We start from the raw sequence: 19,877 nt of genomic DNA on the forward strand, positions 1-19,877 counted from the left end.
GGAAGGGGCACCTCTTTCATTGGTGGTCAGTGAGAGGAGCACAGTATGTGGCGGCCCTCCAACGGTCTGAGGGACAGTGAACTGGCCCCCTGTGTAAAAAGTTTGAGGACGCCTGGTCTAGAGGGTGTATTCATCTCGGGGGTGGGAGGTTGGACGGGAGATGCCTGTCTCCTCCTGGACTGGAACCTTCAATCTTGGAGTGATTTCCACAGCCCTTCACTGGAAGGGTAGAAGCATCATCTCCCTCCCTTCTTCCATGGAGCTGTTCAGGAAAAATCTCTTTGCCATGAACACTACATTCTCCACAGAGCCAGTGACCCTGATGATTCCATTTTTTCTTCTTCTCCCCAGGGCAGAGAATGATAATCCTGTGGCTGATTTGGGTTGGGCTGGCTTTTCTAGCTCCAAGAAAGTCCCAGGGTGGTGGGCAGGCTCCAGATTCAGTTCTTCATGGAATGTGGGGTACTTGGAGGTCTATGATTCTAGTTGTGGGTCCTAGAGCCAATTCCAGGGCAATGGGAGAAGTCCCCGTCAACACTGATGCAGGGTAAAACGCCGTTGGGCAGGCAGAGTGAGGGATAAGGAGGCAACCAGTTTGGGATTTGAGGCTTAGCCCTTGCAAATACGGGTGAGAGGCTCGGTATGAATCAAAGAACTTGCTGCAGCTTTGCTCTTTGGGAAGGTTGGGTCTGGAAGCTGTGGTTCAGGAGGAAGGGCCAGGGTGCCAACTGAAGCCTCATGGGGTGCTCCTCCAGCCTCTTGGGCTCCTGGCCAAGTTTCTTACCCCACCTCTTCTTAAGGAAAACACACACATACTCCAAGTGTTACAGATGCTTTCAATTTAATAGCTGTTTACATTTTTTTTTTTTTTTTTTTTTTTTTTAAGTTTTAGGCTGAAGACTTAAAGCCTGCTGCTCCTGGGCATCACTTCTCAGCTTCTCCTTACAGCTGGAGTGCTGAGTCAAGGATGTCCTTAGCATCATGGATAGTTCCTAGGACAGCCATAGAAAAAACGGGGGAAAGAGGTAGGAAGACAAAAGGAAGGGAAAGAGAGCGAGGGAGTTGGGGAGGGAGAGGGAGGGGGAAGGGAAGGGAGAAGGGGAAGGGGGCGGGGGAAAGGTGGAAGGGGAGGGGGAGGGGGAGAGGGTTGGAGGTAGGGGGAAGGAAGAGAATATGAGTAAGGATTCTAGGGTCCCGGGCACCAGCTCCACCCCTTCCATTCCTCCTCAACTCTGTCTTTTGCTTTCCAAACTCACTGAGGCCTGGAAGGGCTTACACAGAAGTCAGAGGGATGGAGGTTAGATTCACTGGAGCCCCAAGGACCCACCCTCTTCCCCACCTTAGCAGGGGCAGGGGGTAAGAGCAATAAAATGAAGCAAGTTAGATGCAGGGAGAATTAATATCAGATAAGAATGGCCATTTAAATCTGCATGAGAAATTGGAGACATTTGAAAGCACAGTGCAGGGTCTTCAGTGTCAATGGCGGGGGCTGTGGCAGTTTCAGGTCTCATGCAAGGGGTGGAGGCTGAGGCTGGTCCTGAGGGAGCAGTGGGGACGTACTTACCTTTACCTATGTCTTCTAGATCGTCAACTGCGTCTTTTGCTAGGTTTTCAACTCCTCCCAAAGCTTTTTTTGCTGCCTCTAGGCCTTTTTCTAGGGTGGATTCAGAAAAGAAGAGGTCATGCAAGCAGAAAAACTGCTTCCTTTGTAGGAGAACTACCTTCCCTTCTACCTTCCTAGGCACCACGGGCACCCCTAGGGTGAAGTGACTTTGCTGAGGGAACCAACTTCTCTGTCATGGGAAGGTTGGTAGTCCAGTATAAGCTGCAAAACTTACGGCCCAGAAACTCTGTGTGTAGAAGCAGGTGTGCACCCCGCAACCCCTCCCCAGGAGTATAGATGTAGCTGTGTCCCTGTGCTTGGCTTGTGCCTGTGAGTGCAGACCGGCCCCCAGATAAATCCTGCTGTTGCATGCATCAGAATTCTATACCAGGCATTGGCAAAGAGGCTTACCCAGAAGGCTGGATCTCTGCTTCCTTGGCTTTGGTGCTTGTCTGGCTAACCTTGGGTCTTCACCTGCATTTTCCTCTTGAGCTGATGATGCCTCATGGGAAGCTGCAAGGGTAAGGGGTGAGAGGAATGATAGCTCCCTCCACTCTTCCTAGCAGGTGGTGATTACTCCCTCAAGGTCTGGCTTGAGGGTAGCTCCCGGTCTCCCAATTCCTCTAGAGCTTGACTTTCATGATGTGCTAGGTTTTTTTTTAGCATCCCTCAAGCTTTTTTCCTGCTGTCTCCGAGACTTTTCCTGTTCTTCCAGGGCCTTTTTCTAGAGTGGATTATGGTTTAGGGAAAGTAAAGTCATGTTGGCAGAAAGATCACCTTAAAGAGACTCCCCCTAGTTTTCATCCCTTATACCAGCCTCTTAGTGTGCAGAGGTTTTGCAGAGGGCACTAGCTTCTCTCTTCTGGGCAGGCTGGTGGATGAGGACAGAAATTTAACAGTCTCTGAAGGGGGCTTCTGCAGCTATAAACAATCCATTCGTTTATGTGGAGAATCAAAACTTCTCTTATCGCATTGGTGTGAGACATACCAGGGGCGTCTGAGAAGAGATCAAGTTGCCCGGTGTTCCCTCTGGGTTGTGTGTGAGAAGGCAGGGGGAGTGCAGGTGTGTGCTGTGGTTGGGGCTCACAGTGCGGTGAAGGTGTAAGGAAATACAGTTTATCTTTCTGCTGTTAATTAAGTATCCTGAGTGTGTACACGGCTGGGGAAGCAGTAATGAATGAGAATTAGATCCCTCTCTCAAGGGTTTATGGTCTAGGAAAGGAGACAGAACTGCTATATATGGGAAGCCCAGAGGAGGGAGGGATGAAAGGAGAGATGGGGACAGAAAGAGGGACCACACCCACCAGGCAGGGAAGGCTTCCTGAAGCAGCTGGGGCTTGAAGCTTGATAGAGCATGGACAGGGAGGCGCCTGGGGAGGAGGAATGTCGGGTAATAGAAAGTTACTCATTTTGCCAGATGAGACAAATGTGTAACATTTGATGTAGGGAATGCAAGCAGTGGAGTCCAGGGAAATTATATTTGAGATGTATCCTGGATCTAGGTCATGAATACCCTGACTGTCAGACTAGGAGGTGAGAGTTTTGTGATGGGAAATGGGGAACCCCGTGAAAGGTTTTTGAATTGAAATTGTTGGTGAGGGTGGGGCATGATGAAAACTTCTGCACCTCTCTAGTGTGCAATTCCTCCTCTTGCTCAAGACAAGTTTTCCTTTCTTTCCCTTTTTTCTTACTCAACTTCTACTTCCATACAGGGCTACCCTTTCCCCCAGGCTCTGTTCTTCTCCCAAGCGTGAGTCTCTCAGGAAGTCTCCCTTTTCAGTGTCTCCAAAAAGTCGGCCTCCCAACTCTCCTTCCCCCGGGCCCCTCTTCTGCTTCTATGACTTCCTCCACTCATACTCCCCCCACCCGCCGTCATTAACCCTCCCACCCAGGACTGGGGCAGGAGGAAGAGGAAGGACTCACGGTTCCTCGATCCTGGGGCAGAGGCAGCCTCTGCGCCATCTGCAAAGGAAGAAACAGTGACCATGTCAACTAGGGTGCAGTTGCATGAGCCCTACCAGCCAGGGTTGCCTAGAGTCCCCAGGCCTCTCACCTCAGGAGTGTGGCAGTGGACAGACAGGAGAGAAAGCTCTGCTACACAAGGGGTTCACCAGAGATGCTTTTTGATATCTCAACCAAATCCCTCTCTGTTATCCTCTCCAGACCTGGGCTACTCATAACATCCCTACGGAATGGGAATCATTCTCTGACTCTCTTCTATACCTTAGATGTCCAAGTTTCATAATGGAAATTGAAGGGGCATGACAACTAGGGTGTGACCACAGCACCTGCCCTAGTGATAGGGCAAGACTTGTTCTGACTGTCACCTGATATGGGCACCTCAGCCCTCCATTTCTTTATTCTTCTGACAGCATGAATGAAGCACACATTGTCACCAGACAAGTTAGCCAGAGTATGAAGGCAGTTCCCAGTCTGCCCTTCAGATAGGGGAGGGAGGCCAGTGGTGTTAGAGGCTGGAGATACAGCTACGAGGTAGACAGCGTTTGCTCAGGGAAGCTGACAGTCAATGGGAGATTTGGAGGAATTAACATAATTACACAAACAATTATTTAATTACATTCGTGATAGTGCTAGGAAGAAAAAATACAGGAGGCAATATATAAAATGAAAAACCAGGACCTAAATGATTCTGGGGCTTCAGTAAGGCTTCTGTGAGGAAATACATGGAGACAGAGAACCGGAGGGGCAGACTTGGAAGTTGGATAGGAGGGAGGTCGACATGGGTGGGTGAAAGAATGGGCACGGGAAAAGACAAGAGGTTGTGCAGAAGTCTCGGTGGTAGGAAATGGCATGGTTCATTGAGGGGAAAAAGAGTGCCAGCGTGGCTGGAGCAGAGGGGGCCAACCACAGACTGAGAGGAGAGGCGTGCAGAGCTGTGCTGGGGCCAGGGGGCTCCTGGCTTCCTCTGACCAGTGGGCACACGGTCCCCGTGTGGAGAACCCAGTGGGAGGCAGGAGTGGGCTACAGAGACAGACGTGGGAGAGCTGCCACTGCCGACGAGGGGGAGGGGAGATGAAGGCAGGGGCCAGTCTTCCAGGGACGATATGGTTGGATGTAGGGGAAGAGCCATACTCACAGGCACAGACCAGGGCTGCTGCCAGAGCTGCCAGGAAGAGGAGAGTCATGAACCTCATTGCTTCTGTGTGCTGGAGTGGGTATGCCACCAAATCCTTGGAGATCCTGGGATCTGAGGTGTCCAGACTGCCTCTCTGGGCCTCTTTTAAGCATGACAGGGACCAATGGGAACCAGTTTTCCAGTGGTGTGTTCTCCTCCTCTTCTCCCACCTCAGAGCCACCTCTTAAGTCAACAATGGCTGGCTGGGGCCGGCTGGTACCCGCCTTCCCTGCAGGTAGGTCCTGGACAGCAGCTCCAGAGCTGGCACCGTCCTGACTGGCATCCTTTGCCTGCCTCTCCCCTCCCCATCTCACTTGTCCCTGGGCTCCCAAATCTGATCACATCTGGGGTCCTGGGGAGACTCAGAGGTTTCTAGAGAGGGCCCTGGCAGGCGAGCTGTGCCCAGAAATTTCTCCTTCCACCTGGAAAGAGAGGGGGGTCCAAGACATCAGGAGAGAGTGGGGTTGGCTGAGGCTTCCCTTGAGTGGGCTGAGCCCATCCCAGGAGGCTGCCCTCATAGCATTTGGGGACCCCTCCTGACTAAGGTCCAGAGAGGTTGCTGTGCTCTCTACAGTTCTTCATATGGTAAGCAGAGCTCCTCAGCCTCAGTAGGCCCTGACTAAGGCGTCTTCAGTCCCAGCTAATGATCCTCTACCCCAGAAAATTTTGGTAAGTCAGCCAGAGTATGAAGTCAGTTCCCAGTTTGCCCTTCAGGTAGGAGAGGGAGGCCAGTGGTATGGATAATCCAGATAAGTGGAATATCCAAAGGTGCTTCTCTCTGCCTCAGCAACCCTTCCTGCAGACTTGCGTTTGCTTTGAAATGGCAGAAGCAGTCCTAGAGATACGGGTTTGTAACTCGATTTTGCTGTTTACTAGCTGTGTGGCCTTCAGAGAGGCAATTCGCCTGTCCCACTTCAGTCGTTTTACTTTCTTCTTTTATTTTATGGTAATATCTAAGGTGTAACATGGTGTTTTGATATACACATAGATAGTGTAATGGTTACTATAGTCAAACAAATGAACATCTCCAACATTTTGCATAATTAGCCGTGTGTGTGTGTGTGTGTGTGTGTGTGTGCGCGTGTGTATGAGAGCACCTAAAATCTACTCTTCCAGAAGAAATCCCAAATTCAATACAGTGTTATTGATTCCAGCTCTCATATTACACTTCAGCTGTTTTGCATTTGATGGTGGGAAATGATCATTCTTTTTTTTTTTTTTTTTGAGATGGAGTTTTGCTTTTGTTGCCCAGGCTGTTGTGCAATGGCTGGGACTACAGGCGTGCGCCATCATGCCTGGCTAATTTCATATTTTTAGTAGAGACAGGGTTTCACCATGTTGGTCAGGCTGGTCTCAAACTGTCAACCTCAGGTGATCCGCCCACCTCGGCCTCCCAAAGCGCTGGGACTACAGGCGTGAACCACCGCACCTGGCCTGAGAAATGATCATTCTTATCCTAACAGGTTTTGTGTAGGAATACATGTGTCAAAACTGGTCAATTTCCTCCATCTATTCCATACCCAAGCTGGGGAGCTGAGGATAACTTGGAATCTTGGTTTCTGCTCCTGACTAAGCTGGTTACTTCCCTGAGATGTCTTCTCTCCACAGAGTGGAGCCTGCCCTTGCTCTGTTCCTGGAAACTTTGTGAAAAGGGACTGAGATTTGTTTCCTGAGGTGCTGTTTCTGGGCCAGGCACCGTGCTGGGCCCAGACAGATAAAGATGAGTAGACTGTGGTCTTTGTTTGAGAGGGTACACAGTGGACAAGGATCTCAGACAGATGAAGGGACAATCGGTGGGAGCAGGGGACTCTGCCCTGGAAGAGAAAACATGCTCCTCCTAGCCTAGGGGACTGACGCAAAGTTCTGCTCCATCAGTTAGAGGCTGAGTGATTTTGGGCATGTCATGTAATCTCTCTGACTCTCGTCTCGGCAGTGTGACCAGGATACTTATAAAATTCGAGCAGGAAAGGCACAGATCCACTTTCTGGGTCAACTTTCTGGGGCTCTTCCCTGTGCTCTGAATGTCTTCCTCCGCCTCCACAGGATCTCGGTCCCTCTGAGCTCCCACCGTCTCTCCTGTGGTGTGGTTCATTGCGAGCCCCTCTTGGCTTTTTTCCTTCAACATATAGACATCTTAAAAATAAGCAAAATGTTCCCTTTATACTATCCCTGTCTAGCTTCTTTCCAATCCTGCAACCAGGCTTTTTTGAAAACAACTCCATTTTTTTTGGCTTCAACATCCGTGTTTTGCTTTATGTTCTTATCATCCTGTAGTGCTTTCCCCACCATCCCTGGAACTGAGACGCATCCTTGCCGAGGTACTCAAATACAGTCGTCACTTTCCAGCCTTTGTCTCATCTGATCTCTGTGGGTTCTGACACTGTTAGAACCACTCATCTTTCGAGGTGCTGGGGTTTTCTTTCTTTCTCTCTCTCTCCTTTTTTTTGACCACCCTTCAGTCCCACTTTCACTCACCTTACCTGCCCCTTCCATATTCTCCGGTGTTCTATTCTTAGCCCTTTTCTTCTCTCTTACACACTGTCCTGTGTGACTCATTCTTGAAGTCACACTTCTGACTCCCACATTTTCATTCCAGCCCAGACCCCTCTCCTGAACACTGATACCCACTAATGGATGGGCAGTAACAGGATGAACCTTAGGGGTTGAAACTGGCCTCACCTACCTTCCCTACATCTTCCCCATCACCTGCTGCTCCTCCTGCACCATTTTCGGTTCTTATTAACAGTACTGGCATTCACCCAGTTATCTAAACAGAAATCTGAGGGTAATTTCACATTTTTCCTTCTCCTGGCCCCGTATGTACAAGGACACTGGGGTTTATCAAGTGCTGTCTCTTCGTCAACCCCACGGCTCTAGCTCAGAAGCCTCTGCCTGGGGGCCTTGCCATTTTTTATGTCCATGGAAGAAACAGCTTCACAACTGGTTTTCCCTCTGACAGTCTCAAGTTCCATCTCCCAGCTGTCTAAGTGATTTCTAGTAGACAAACTATGTGCAGAGCACACACCATCTTTCATGAGCTGGCGTCTGCCCCTTCAGTTTCAACCCTTCTCACTCCCTCATTGAGATTGCCTCAGTCACATTAAATTTCTTTCAGTTTCTTACATAGATTTAGTTTTTTTCTTGCCTCTGCCTCTTCACATATTTTCTTCTGTGTATTGTCATTAATGCCCTCCTACGATTAGATGATAGAGCTTCTCCCTACTCATCCTTCAAGATTCAGATCAGAAATACCTTCTTCCTGGAAGATTTAATTTTTTTTTTTTTTTTTTTTTGAGAGGGAATCTCACTCTGTCACCAGGCTGGAGTGCAAGCTGGAGTGCAATGGCATCATCTCTGCTCACTGCGACCTCTGCCTCCCGGGTTCAAGCGATTCTCCTATCTCAGCCTCCTGAGTAGTTGGGACTACAGGCATGTGCCACCATGACCAGCTAATTTTTGTATTTTTAGTAGAGACGAGGCTTCACCATATTGGCCAGCATGGTCTCGAGCTTTTGACCTTGTGGTCTACCCAACTCGGCCTCCCAAAGTGCTGAGGTTACAGGTGTAAGCGACTGCGCCCAACTCCTGGAAGATTTCCTTGGCGTTCTTCTTGTACTCCTTCCTCTCCCCACCAAAGTGAGAGCAGAGTTCTGGGCTAGGTACTTCCACCATCCCCTTGTTCTTCTCTTTATCTGTGCATCACTCAGGTGGTACTGGGATTGTCTGTTCAGTGCTTGGTTTTCTATGCTAGACTTGAGCTGTGCAGTGAAGGACCATGTTTAATTTGTTTGTGCACCCCACCCCAGTGAAGATGCCAGACACACAGTTAGAATGCAGTCACTTGGTGAAGTGCAGCTAGAAACCTACAAGTGAGCAGGGCTAGAAACCTTCAGAATTTGGGCAAGAGATGAGAACTGGTGGATAAAGTTTAGATTAAACTAATAACATTAATCTGTTGGAAACAGATATACCAAGCTGCTTTAAAAATATATTTAATATTTGTTTATAGTTTTTTCTTTGAGGCAAAACTTATATACAATAAAATATATATATTAACTGTATTTTTTGGTCTTGACAAATGCTTCTACTGATGTAACCCGGACTCCAATCAAGATATGAAACATGACCAGCAACCCAGAAAGTTTCCTCCTGCCTTTTCCCAGGTGATACCTTCCCCAGCTCCTGGAGGCAAACGGAACTGTTTTTAAATACACTCTGTTTTTTCTTTTAATTTTAAGAGAAGGCTCTTGCTCTGTCACCCAGGCTGAGCCTGTCACCCAGGCTGGAGTACAGAAATGCCATCATTACTCACTGTATCCTCAAACTTCTGGCCTCAAGCGATTTGCTCACTGCAGCCTCTCAATTTAATGCACTTCTTGCTGGAATATCTGTGGGGTTTATTCAACCCTAGCTTGACAGCCCTCTTTCTCTGTCTTGTAATGTGGGCGTATGTCTGTAGAAACCTGACAATTCCGGCCACAGAAGCGTCCTTGGGTTGCGAAAGAAAGCTCGCATGCTTTCAAAGGTGTGGAGAGTCTCTTCGGTGTTCCATGGTGAAAAGGGTCAGCACTGGGCCTTCAATTTTCATGCAGTTCATGGTGTGATTCCTCAGGAATGGTCCAGAGGACAGGTTAAGATATGGGGAATACTTGGCTCTGGACAGAATCAGTTTCTGTGTAACCAATGGCTTCCAGAAGGGCCCTCAGAAGCAAAGGCCAGGTAGGTTGAGAAGTCCAGTGTGGGAATAATGTGGTTAAGAACTGGGAGTCAGGAGGTGAGTTAAGTCTAATGTCAAGGGTGGGCGGTACCTGTGCAGGGCAAGGAGAATTCAGAGAAAGGTTGGCAGGGGCTTCATTCCTTTTGCAGGAACTGGGTACTGGCATCTGAGGGATGAGCATGAGTTGGCATCCACCCTCGTGGAGTTCATAATCTAGGCTTGGTGATAAAGTTCTGCTAAACAATTCGATATTAATATGGCCCGTTAAGGAGAACCTAGACGGGAAAAATGAAGGTCTGAAGTAGTTCAGGGATGTTGAGAGGAGAAGAGGGAAAACTTAGAGGAAGCACTCAGAGGCATTATGGTCAGGAGAGTGAGGGAGAGGAAGGGCTCCATTCCTGAAGATCTGAAACCAAGTGAGTGATAGGGCCGGCGATGGGGAGGCCTGAGTATGGGGAGCACACACGTGTGTGTGTGTGAGTGTGTGTGTGTGTGTGTGTGTGTGTGCGTGCACACATTTGAGTGGGAGGTATGTGTAGGCAGAGGGTGATGCTCCCTTCTCAGTCAGAAGGTCATCTCGGACAGATCATGACACAGCCCTCAGGAACAGTTCTTGCTATTTGCACACGTCTTTTCCAGGAGGAGATTAGCCCTCAGGGAGTCAGCTCTGCCAAGGAGCAGCCTCTCTGCGCTCCTCCTTGCCTCCCTTCCCTACCTGGGCCTCAGGAATGGAAGGAGCAGGTACTTCCAGGAGTTGTGGGAAGGGAGCAGAGGCCTGTAAGGTAAATACCTTTCCTCCCCAACACTTAAAAAAAGATGTTTGTCATGAATTGAAAACAAGTGTGTGATATTCATTACCAGGCTTAGCCTGTTACTCATTATGGAGAGGGAGGCCTGGGATGGGAATGGGGCAGGGATGCCCAGAAGACTGCAATTTCTTTTCCCCTGAACGTGGTCAAAGAGAAACATCCCAGTTCTCTGGGTTCCTTGAGGGAGCCCTTGTCCGTGGACATCCGGTTGAAGACCCTCGTGCTTGCTGGGGTGCTAGTCTGCCCCTTCTTCTGCTCTGTGCGTTCTTTCCTTTTTCTTCATTCTTCTCTATCCGGGTATGGAGTCCTATCGTTGACAGTGGGGTAGGGAGTGTGGGATACAGAGGGAGGAGGTGACCCTGCCTTTACGAGGATGGGAGGTTGATTCCTGCATTTGGGACACGGACATAGGACCTTTATCTGGCCATCTCATGCTGATCCTAACTGACTTCACTGCTCTTTCTGCTATGCACCCATTGGCACTATAGTAATGCATTGTTTCTCTGAGCTGGTAGAAGCTGACCAGTTATCTTTGTCAAGTGCATTAGTTATGACCGAAAGGTAAACTGCCTGAATTTTATATGCAATTGCCAGAAAAACGTCCCAGAATCAATGTCCCTGGCTTTGAATAATCTCCAGGTGACACATCAGACACCTCTAAAAATCAAATTAATATTTGGAAATGGTCGTTAAGGACCAAGATTGGGGAATAAGGCGGAGAGATGTTTGGGTTGAAAACTCGACTTGGTTATTTCATCATAAGGTTCCCTTCCTTGTCTGGCTCCTAAGCATGTTCTGAAAATCAGTTCAAAAGGGGAGATAATTTTGGAGCAATGAAAGCCCATTTGGGGTGAGTATGGCTTCCCAAAGTGACTAGTTTGAAGAATGTGGTTCTCATTTAGATATGGTTTATTTGTGATAAATAAACGTTCTGGTTTATTTGTGACAAATCAGTTCTCCTCTCCTTATTATCAAGTTTGAACTTGGCCTTAGCAAGGTCTTTGGTACACTAAAGACATTCGAAATTTCTTTTTCCCAAGGGTATGGAGAATTGAGGAGTCATCAGACCTTAGGAAGCTACTGGGGATGAATCTGGGGAGACTTCCAGACCAAGAAGACTGTGGAGAGAGATGGAAGTGAGAGCCTTCAATGCTGGGGCCTGGTTAACATAAGGATAACAGTGCTATCCTTGGATGTAGAATTGGGCATATGAACTGAGTGGAATTGACTTTGGAAACCCTTAAAACAAGGGCATAACAGAGCTGAGGGTGGTAGTTGGTACAAGGCTAAGATAAACTGTTAAAAGGGAGTTTTAAACAGGAGGAAAAGAAAGTTATCTTGGTCATCTGTCATTCCTGCCTCTGGATAACTGGAGTCAATTCTGAAGTACTAATACTGTCGGGCCTAAGTAGAGCCCGGTACTCTCCGACTTTGTGATGCACTCTCTTAATTCTTAGAGGTGGCAGGGGGTCAGGCCCTGCTGCATGGAGAGCCAGCTGCTTCATGGAGATGACTTAGACAAACAGGACTCTGATGTTCTCGTTAATTCATGTGTGAGCCTGGGGCACTGTGGGAATGGAGCTGAGGAAAAGGGCTGCCAGTGAGGTTTGCAGGAGGCCACTGGCTTTGTTCTCTGCGGAGATTCTAGGAACTCCAGGAGGCTACTTTCCTCAAATGCCCCTAACTGGCCATAAGCCCTGGCTGCCTTTGGCCCTCTGGCTCTCTTCCGGGTAGAATTCTGACCTCTCCCCTGCTTCCTATTCTGAGCTAATGACCGAGAAAGAAGCTGCTGGGTAGGTGGAAACATACAAACTCTTCAGATGCTTAGAGACACTTCAAGGGAGAGGACTGAGAGAGAAGTCATTCCATCCATCTCTGTCAGACTGGCAGAGAGAAGGGAAGCAAATGGTCTAGATTGAGGGTATGAAGGAGGCTGTGAGAGATGAATTCCTTCTCTTTGGTTCTGCCATTTACTCTGTATAATTCTTGCTATATCATGTTTTCTCTGTTTTATGCATTTGTAGTCCAGCTTTCTCAATGTGGGGACAGTGGAGAAAGCTTCTAGATCTATCTGCCTTATCTAATACTTTCATTTAGTTATATATTTATTTATTTTTAGAGGCGGAGTCTTGCTCTGTCACCCAGGAGTTCCATGGTGTGGTCGTAGCTCACTGTAACCTGAAACTCTTGGGTGCAAAATAATTAATTAGCTCAGAAGCTAAGGCTAATTCTCTGACTAGCCTCTGAGTTGCTGGGACTGCAGGCATGCCCACCATGCCCAGCTAATTAAAAAAAATTTCCTTTAGTGTGTGGAGATGGGGTCTCACTACATTGCCCAGGCTGCTCTTGAACTCTTGGGCTCCAATAATCATTTCTCCTTGGTCTCTCAAAGGGTTGGGATTCTAGGCATGAGGCACTCTGCCAGGCCTTCTAATACTTATTTTTAATACATGTTGAATAGACTTAACCCTCCATCCCACTGGGAGATATTCAACTCCCTTGTCAGCATCTGTGTAGATTCTCAGAAGCTTCGGCTCTTAACATCACTATGCCCTATGATTTTTCTCTAATTAATTGCCAGTATCATTTGTGTCTTGATTCCTTCAGCTGTTCTGTTCCCTGAATCCCTCTAAATATGGGCACAGCTCCTTTCTCTGAATTTCTCTGGGCACCACCAACGTAAGATTTTTGTCTTTGCTGAAAATTCCAGCACAAAAACACTTTAACAATGCATTTGAATCATCCATGTCCTAAATTTAATTGGCCCTGGGGACATTGAGCCATTGATGTTCCCTGTCACAGGGAGCCTCACACCATCTCTCCTTAGACCTTAAGTCTCTCCTGGTCATTCTCTTTCCTAGCACTCCATACCCATTTACTTAACTTGATTCTTCATTTGTGCACTCAATACATGTTTATTGATTGCCTATCTTGTGCCAAATACTGCATTAGTCACTGATATGTTTAAGTAGTTTAATTGTCTTTGTCTCCTACTGAGAATGCAGAACGGACACTGGGTAGGCCCTCATGTTGACTAATTGTGTACATCACATCCCCATATACTTCCGAGAAAAAGCTTTGCATCCTGTGGTGAACCACAGCAAACTCTGTTGAGCATTAGTCCTCCAAACAAATAAAGCCTTGACCCTTTCTTTCTGTGAGTTGTTTCACCTAGTGAGGTGAAACTTCTCTCTGATTTACAGTATTGATGCCTGCAGATGATATAATAACCCTTGCAGATACGGTAATCATGTGAGGAGCTGCCACTTTTATAAAAGTGAAATAAGAAACTGATCAACTGCTATTTTGCTATTTTCCTTTGCCTTCTGGGTATCTGACTCTAAAAGACTTCCTGCAAACACTGAAAAGAAACACATTTTAAATGTTCACATTTGCCTCTTTCTGGCTTTCTTCTAGCATCACCCAAAGGTCGTTTCTTTAGATGTTACCCGAAGCTCACTGAAATATTTTCTTATGCAAAGAACCACATACATCTGGATAGATTATGCCATTATTTTCAGAGGACAGGAGATCTACAGCCAGTTGTTTTTTAAAAATAAATTATTCTGTAATAGGAATGATGCATTTTGGTTTGTGTGTATGAAAGGGGCCAGGAGGTCTACAGTCAGTTATTTTTGTTACAAATTATTCTATAATAAGAATGATGCGATTGGTTTGTAGACATGAGGAGGGTCTGGGCAGAGGAGGAGAGTCCCACCTGAAGGGTGAGGTCATCCCCTGGGCTGTGGTTGACGTTGACCTCAGGCCCTTGCTGGTTCTGACACACGGAGTCTTGGTTTCCGGGAATCTCTCTGCCTTTCCTCTGTACACCCAAACTCCTCTCTCCAGCTTTGCTTGCACGCCTCAGCTTTCTGGCTGACTGCCATAAAGAAAACAGAGCTGGCATGGGAGACGGGGCTGCCTGGGAGCCCTGCAGGGAGTGCTCCCTGGTAGGGTTAGAATTCGGTTGGCCAGGCTGTGTGAATCTGGTTTTGGTTTTTTAAAATTCCATCTTTATTTTCCTTAAATAAAGTCATGCTAAACATTCCAGACCACTTCGGCTGGGTTCAATGTGTTAATCTAACGGTATTTTTCCACACACACGGGTGGGGAGGATTTCAGGGGCCAGAGTGTGGTGGCACAGCGGTGACGTTCTCCAGAATGATTCACGGGGACGATTCTGGCTTCCTGGCCTAGCTGTCTCCCTCGTCTCTTCCAGCACAAAACTCTTAGCATCTTTGAGTTTCCAGGACCCATTTATCAGTTTTCAAAGAGGATCAGGGGCATGGGAATGGCCTCGTCTAAAGAGAGCATCTGAGTGAGAAGATTGATGAAGGGCCCCATGGCAGGATGGTTTCTGTCACATCTTGGACATATTCTGGGTCCAGGTTGGTGGCTGTAGGGATAACACAGCCAGCCTGGGGTTCCTTATACGGTGAGCAGAGGCACCTGGCAGTACCTTCTCTCCTTGATCTTAGAATGGTTTTCTGTTTTGCTGTATATAATGCTTAGAAGCTGGGCATCTCTGGCCACGGCTGACAGCCCATCCACAGAAAGCATCCTACCACGTGTCTGGTTCACCTTTGTCTGTGAATGCCATCTCCGGGGAGCTTCACTGAGTGGCTGAGAGAACCTGGATTCTTCTCACAGCTCTGACACTAGCTCACCGGGTGTTCTTGGAAAGCCACTACCCCTCCCTGTCCCCTGTCTCCTCCTGTGCAAAACAAGTTTGCTTCCCTAGATCTCTCTAAGTCTCCTGCCAGTTCTGACAGTTCCAGTGTGTGGGCTGAGCACTTGCAGGTCTCCCAGCGCCCCTGGGCTGACACAGGACCTCCTGAGACTCAGGGGCTGGAGCCCTGCGTGGGTGGGCAGTTCAGCTTTCCAGAGAGTGTTCAGAGTACACACCCTGGGCTGACGGTCTTCACCCTCCTCCCTGCCCTCCCTTCCTCCCCCAATCCCAATACACTTTTGCTTTGGAAAAACACTGGGTTAACAGTTTTTCCAGCTTGGTAGGTTTTCTGCTTCCTCCCAGTCCCAAGATCCATTCTCAGCATGGGGAGGCTGCCGCTGCGTGAGTGAGGATAAAAGTGTGTGGGGGTGGAGGGGCGGGCACAATGGTTCCGCCTTGTAATCCCAGCACTTTGGGAGGCTGAGGTGGGTGGATCACGAGGTCAGGAGTTCGAGACCAGTCTGGCCGACAGAGTGAAATCACGTCTTTACTAAAAATACAAAAATTAGCTGGGCGTGGTGGCACACACCTGTAATCCCAGCTACTCGGGAGGCCGAGGCAGGTGAATCTCTTGAACCCAGGAGGTGGAGGAGGTTGCAGTGAGCCAAGATTGTGTCACTGCACTCCAGTCTGGGTGACAGAGTAAGACTCCGTCTCAAAAAAAAAAAAAAAAAAAAAAAAAAATAGTGCTTGGGGGTAGCCGTCTCCCAGGCTCTTTCCCTAGGTCTTCAGGATCAGGAGCTCTGTCCTAACAGCCATAGCGAATCCGGGCCAGCAGAGGGCACTATGGAGACAGCCTGAAGCTCTCAGAGCCTCTAGAGCTGCAGAAAGCATCTTCTCCAACCCTCGCCTTAAGCCACTCTCCTTCTCTCGCAGCCCAGGCCAGCCCCTATCTTTTTCAGTTTTGTAATTCCCACAGCGCAATGTACACAGAGGGTACATTGCATAGAAACATACTTGGTGCATATTTGTCACAGGAAGGAATAGATGAAAGAAACAAGTCTCTTCTCAGTTTCTACCTTCTAGGACAAAGGAGAGATGCCCTTATCTCACCCGCTCCCTGCACCTCCCTAGCCTTGCTGGCTCACGGAGGGCTCACTCTAAGGGTGTTGCTTCCAAGTGGCTGGAGACCACAGAAGAAGGCAGTGTTGAGTCCTGAGCAGCAGTCTTGGGTCTCTGGTTATGTACAGGCTCTGTTCATTATTTGACTAAATCCCAGGGAGCTCCATCCAACTTCAAAAATATTCCTGAGAGAGAGACAGACAGAGGGTCAAAGAGCATCAGTCCATGCCCATTCCCTGGAAGGAAGGTGAGGACTGCTCTCCTGTAGCTTTCTGCCTGATGGAAGTCTCATGGTGGGAATAGCCAAGAAACTAAGGCCCTGGAAGACATGGATGTGGGCAGCATGTCCACCCCTTCCTCCTGTGTAGGTGGTTCTGGTGCTCAGCATTGTGGTGAGGCTTGAGGCGAAGGTGGGTGGGGTTCTGGCTTGAGTGCTGCAATCTTGTCCCTGGGGGAGGAACACAGGCTGCTCGGGCCTTGGGTTGTTGTTTTCTTTGAGCACCTGCATTGTGCCAGGCAATACACCAAGGACTGTTGTTGTGGGCTTCCAGGGAGCTTAGAGGAAATGGAGGATGCTTCAGAAGTGATCGAGATCTATTGAACATAGACTCCAGGAGTGAGAAAGGAAGGAGATCAGCAGGAGTGAAGAGGCTTCATGGAGGATACAGCTAACTCAAAGAGGAGGAGGCAGGGAATTCCTGAGTTTGGGAGTTGAGAGTGGGGATTAGTGGGACTGGTGGTGGTGGTGGTGCTGGTGAGATGTTACCCTAGTCTACAGGAGGGATGTGCTTGAGAACAGTTGGAGAAGAATCTGGAGGGCTCCCTCCTTACTGTAATGAGTTCTTGTTCTACTAGTTACTAGGAGAGCTGATTGTCAAGAGAAGCCTGGCACCTCCCCACCTTTTTGCTTCCTCTCTTACCATGTGAACACCACACACCCTTCCCTTGGCCTTCTGTGGTGAGTGGAAGCAGTCTGAGGGCCTCACCAGCTGCGGATGCTAGTGCCATGCTTCTTGTATAGCTTGCAGAAGCATGAGCCAAATAAACCTCTTTTTAAAAAAATTTATTTATTTATTTATTTTATTATACTTTAAGATCTGGGATACACGTGCAGGGCGAGCAGGTTTGTTATATAGGTATACATGTGCCATGGTGGTTTGTTTCACCCATCAACCCGTAATCGACATTAGGTATTTCTCCTAATGCTATCCCTCTTGTAGCCCCCCACCCCCTGACAGGCCATGGTATGTGATGTTCCCCTCCCTGTGTCCATGTGTTCTCATTGTTCCACTCCCACTTCTGAGTGAGAACATGCAGTGTTTGGTTTTCTGTTCCTGTGTCAGTTTGCTGAGAATGCTGGTTTCCAGTTTCCTCCATGTCCCTGCAGAGGAAGTGAACTCATCCTTTTTTATGGCTGCATAGTATTCCACAGTGTATATGTGCCACATTTTCTTTATCCAGTCTATCATTGATGGGCATTTGGATTGGTTCTAGGTTTTTGCTATTGTGAACAGTGCTGCAATAAACTTATGTGTGCATGTGTCTTTATAGTAGAATGATTTATAATCCTTTGGGCATATACCCAGTAATGGGATTGCTGGGTCAAATGGTATTTCTGTTTCTAGATCCTTGAGAAATCACCACATTGTCTTCCCACAATGGTTGAACTAATCTATGTTCCCACTGACAGTGTAAAACTGTTCCTTTTTTTCCACATCCTCTCCAGCATCTGCTATTTCCTGACTTTTTAATGATTGTCATTCTAACTGGTGTGAGATGGTTTCTCATTATGGTTTTGATTTGCATTTTTCTAATGACCATGATGATGAGCTTTTTTTCATATGTTTGTTGGCTGCATAAATGTCTTCTTTTGAACAAGTGTCTGTTCATATCCTTTGCCCACTTTTTGATGGGGCTGTTTGTTTTTTTCTTGTGAACTTGTTTAAGTTCCACGTAGATTCTGGATATTAGTCCTTTGTCAGATGGATAGATTGCAAAAATTCTCTCCCATTCTGTAGGTCGCCTGTTCACTCTGATGATAGGTTCTTTTGCTGTGCAGAAGCTCTTTAGTTTAATTAGATCCCATTTGTCGATTTTGGCTTTTGTTGACATCGGTTTTTGTGTTTTAGTCATGAAGTCTTTGCCCATGCCTATGTCCTGAATAGTATTGTAAGGTTTTCTTCTAGGGTTTTTTATTTTATTTTATTTTTTATAGTTTTAGGTCTTACATTTAAGTCTTTAATCCATCTTGAGTTAATTTTTATATTAGGTATAAGGAAGGGGTCCAGTTTCAGTTTTCTGCATATGGCTAGCCAGTTTTCCCAACACCATTTATTAAATAGAGAATCCTTTCTCCATTGCTGTTTTTGTCAGGTTTGTCAAAGATCAGATGGATGTAGATGTATGCAGCTTTTTCTGAGGCCTCTGTTCTGTTCCATTGGTCTATATATCTGTTTTGGTTCCAGTACCATGCTGTTTTGGTTACTGTAGCCTTGTAGTATCGTTTGAAGTCAGGTAGTGTGATGCCTGTAGCTTTGTTTCGTTTCTTTATAAACTACCTGCAATACTACCCAGAATACTTAGGTACTTTTTTTTTTTTTTGGACAGAGTTTCACTCTTGTTGCCCAGGCTGGAGTGCAATTGCACAATCTCAGCTCACTGCAACCTCCACCTCCCAGGTTCAAGTGACTCTCCTGCTTAAGCCTCCCATACTAGGATTACAGGTGCCTGCCACCATGCCCGGCTACTTTTTGTATTTTTAGTTGAGACGGGGTTTCACCATGTTGGCCAGGCTGGTCTCAGACTTCTGATCTCAAGTGATCCACTTGCCTCAGCCTCTGAAAATGCCTGGATTACAGGCGTGAGCTACGGTGCCCAGCCTCAGGTGTTCTTTTAAAGCAATGCAGAGGGACTAAGGTAGAAAACAAATAGAAGAGGAGGGACGTGTCTCTCAATGAATGCATTCTAACTAACATATAAAAAAGAAATGTTCAAGTATCACCACTTTGCATTCCCCAATTAATTAGTAGATTTAGGTACTGGACATTAATAACTGCTAGCATTATACACAAAGAAGATAATTAGTTATTATCTGCCTGCTGGTGAAAGGACACACCACCATCTAGAAAGTGTTACCAAAAGGGATGGACATCATGTCTGACTCAGCCTCTGGATCCAGCTGTCAGTTTGTTAAAAATCCAGAAAAGAGAGAGACATATTGCACTTAATCATGAATATGGAATTGACAGAATCCAGACTATAAAAACTGCGAAGGTCAAATGTTTATCTACAGGTCAAAGGCCTATCTTCAATAAAGTCATTAAAAGGGAAAGAAAGAGATAGAGGAAAAAATCTTTAGATTAAAAAGAGAAAAATTACAAATAAAAAAAGGAATTCTAAACTCTGGTGTCCAGTGATGCAACACTGGGATAAAATAAACGCAAAGAAAAGAGTGTTACAAACATCAGGGGAGTGGTCACTTTTGATGGGAGGAAGGAGTTATTATTGGGATGAGGCAGTTGGATGGGCTTCTGAAGTAGCCAGCAAAGTTCTATGACATGTGTTGTGGGGGGTATGTGGCTGTTTGCCTTAGAATAGCTCATTAATTTTGCATGGTTTTCTGTATCTATATTTTATTTTACAATGACAAGGTAAAATAAGCTCACCCCCTTTTCCTTTCTGTACCCGAGTGCCCTGCACCTCTTTGATTTCTCCACTCTGAGCACTCATGGCTCCTCACATATTTTTTTTGTGAATGGCAGGCCAGTGCTCTGTCTCCACCTCCATGACTCTCCATGGCTGCTCCTTTCACCTGGCGTAAC

The 19,877-nt window shown here is 47.1% G+C and overlaps 1 protein-coding gene and 1 long non-coding RNA gene across 3 annotated transcripts in view; one reads left to right on the forward strand and one right to left on the reverse strand.

Moving 5' to 3' along the window:
* The window catches only part of LOC141585001 (uncharacterized), a 180,145-nt gene that overhangs the window by 51,099 nt on the left and 109,169 nt on the right, over positions 1-19,877 (forward strand). The gene's annotated exons all lie outside the window — the stretch shown is intronic.
* DCD (dermcidin) lies at positions 825-4,821 on the reverse strand. 2 transcript variants are annotated; one of them, XM_003939282.2, is made up of 6 exons: positions 4,701-4,821; positions 3,527-3,565; positions 2,015-2,116; positions 1,565-1,654; positions 1,277-1,339; positions 825-992 (listed from the first exon to the last, which is right to left on the reverse strand). In XM_003939282.2, the coding sequence occupies exons 1-5, from the start codon at positions 4,756-4,758 to the stop codon at positions 1,305-1,307; spliced, it is 324 nt and encodes a 107-aa protein (XP_003939331.1). In that variant the 5' UTR covers positions 4,759-4,821; the 3' UTR covers positions 825-992; positions 1,277-1,304. The 2 variants fall into 2 exon arrangements, with proteins under 2 accessions (XP_003939331.1, XP_003939330.1); XM_003939281.2 differs by lacking the exon at positions 1,277-1,339.

This window comes from Saimiri boliviensis, chromosome 7 (genome assembly GCF_048565385.1).
Source record: "Saimiri boliviensis isolate mSaiBol1 chromosome 7, mSaiBol1.pri, whole genome shotgun sequence".
Lineage (NCBI taxonomy): Eukaryota > Metazoa > Chordata > Mammalia > Primates > Cebidae > Saimiri > Saimiri boliviensis.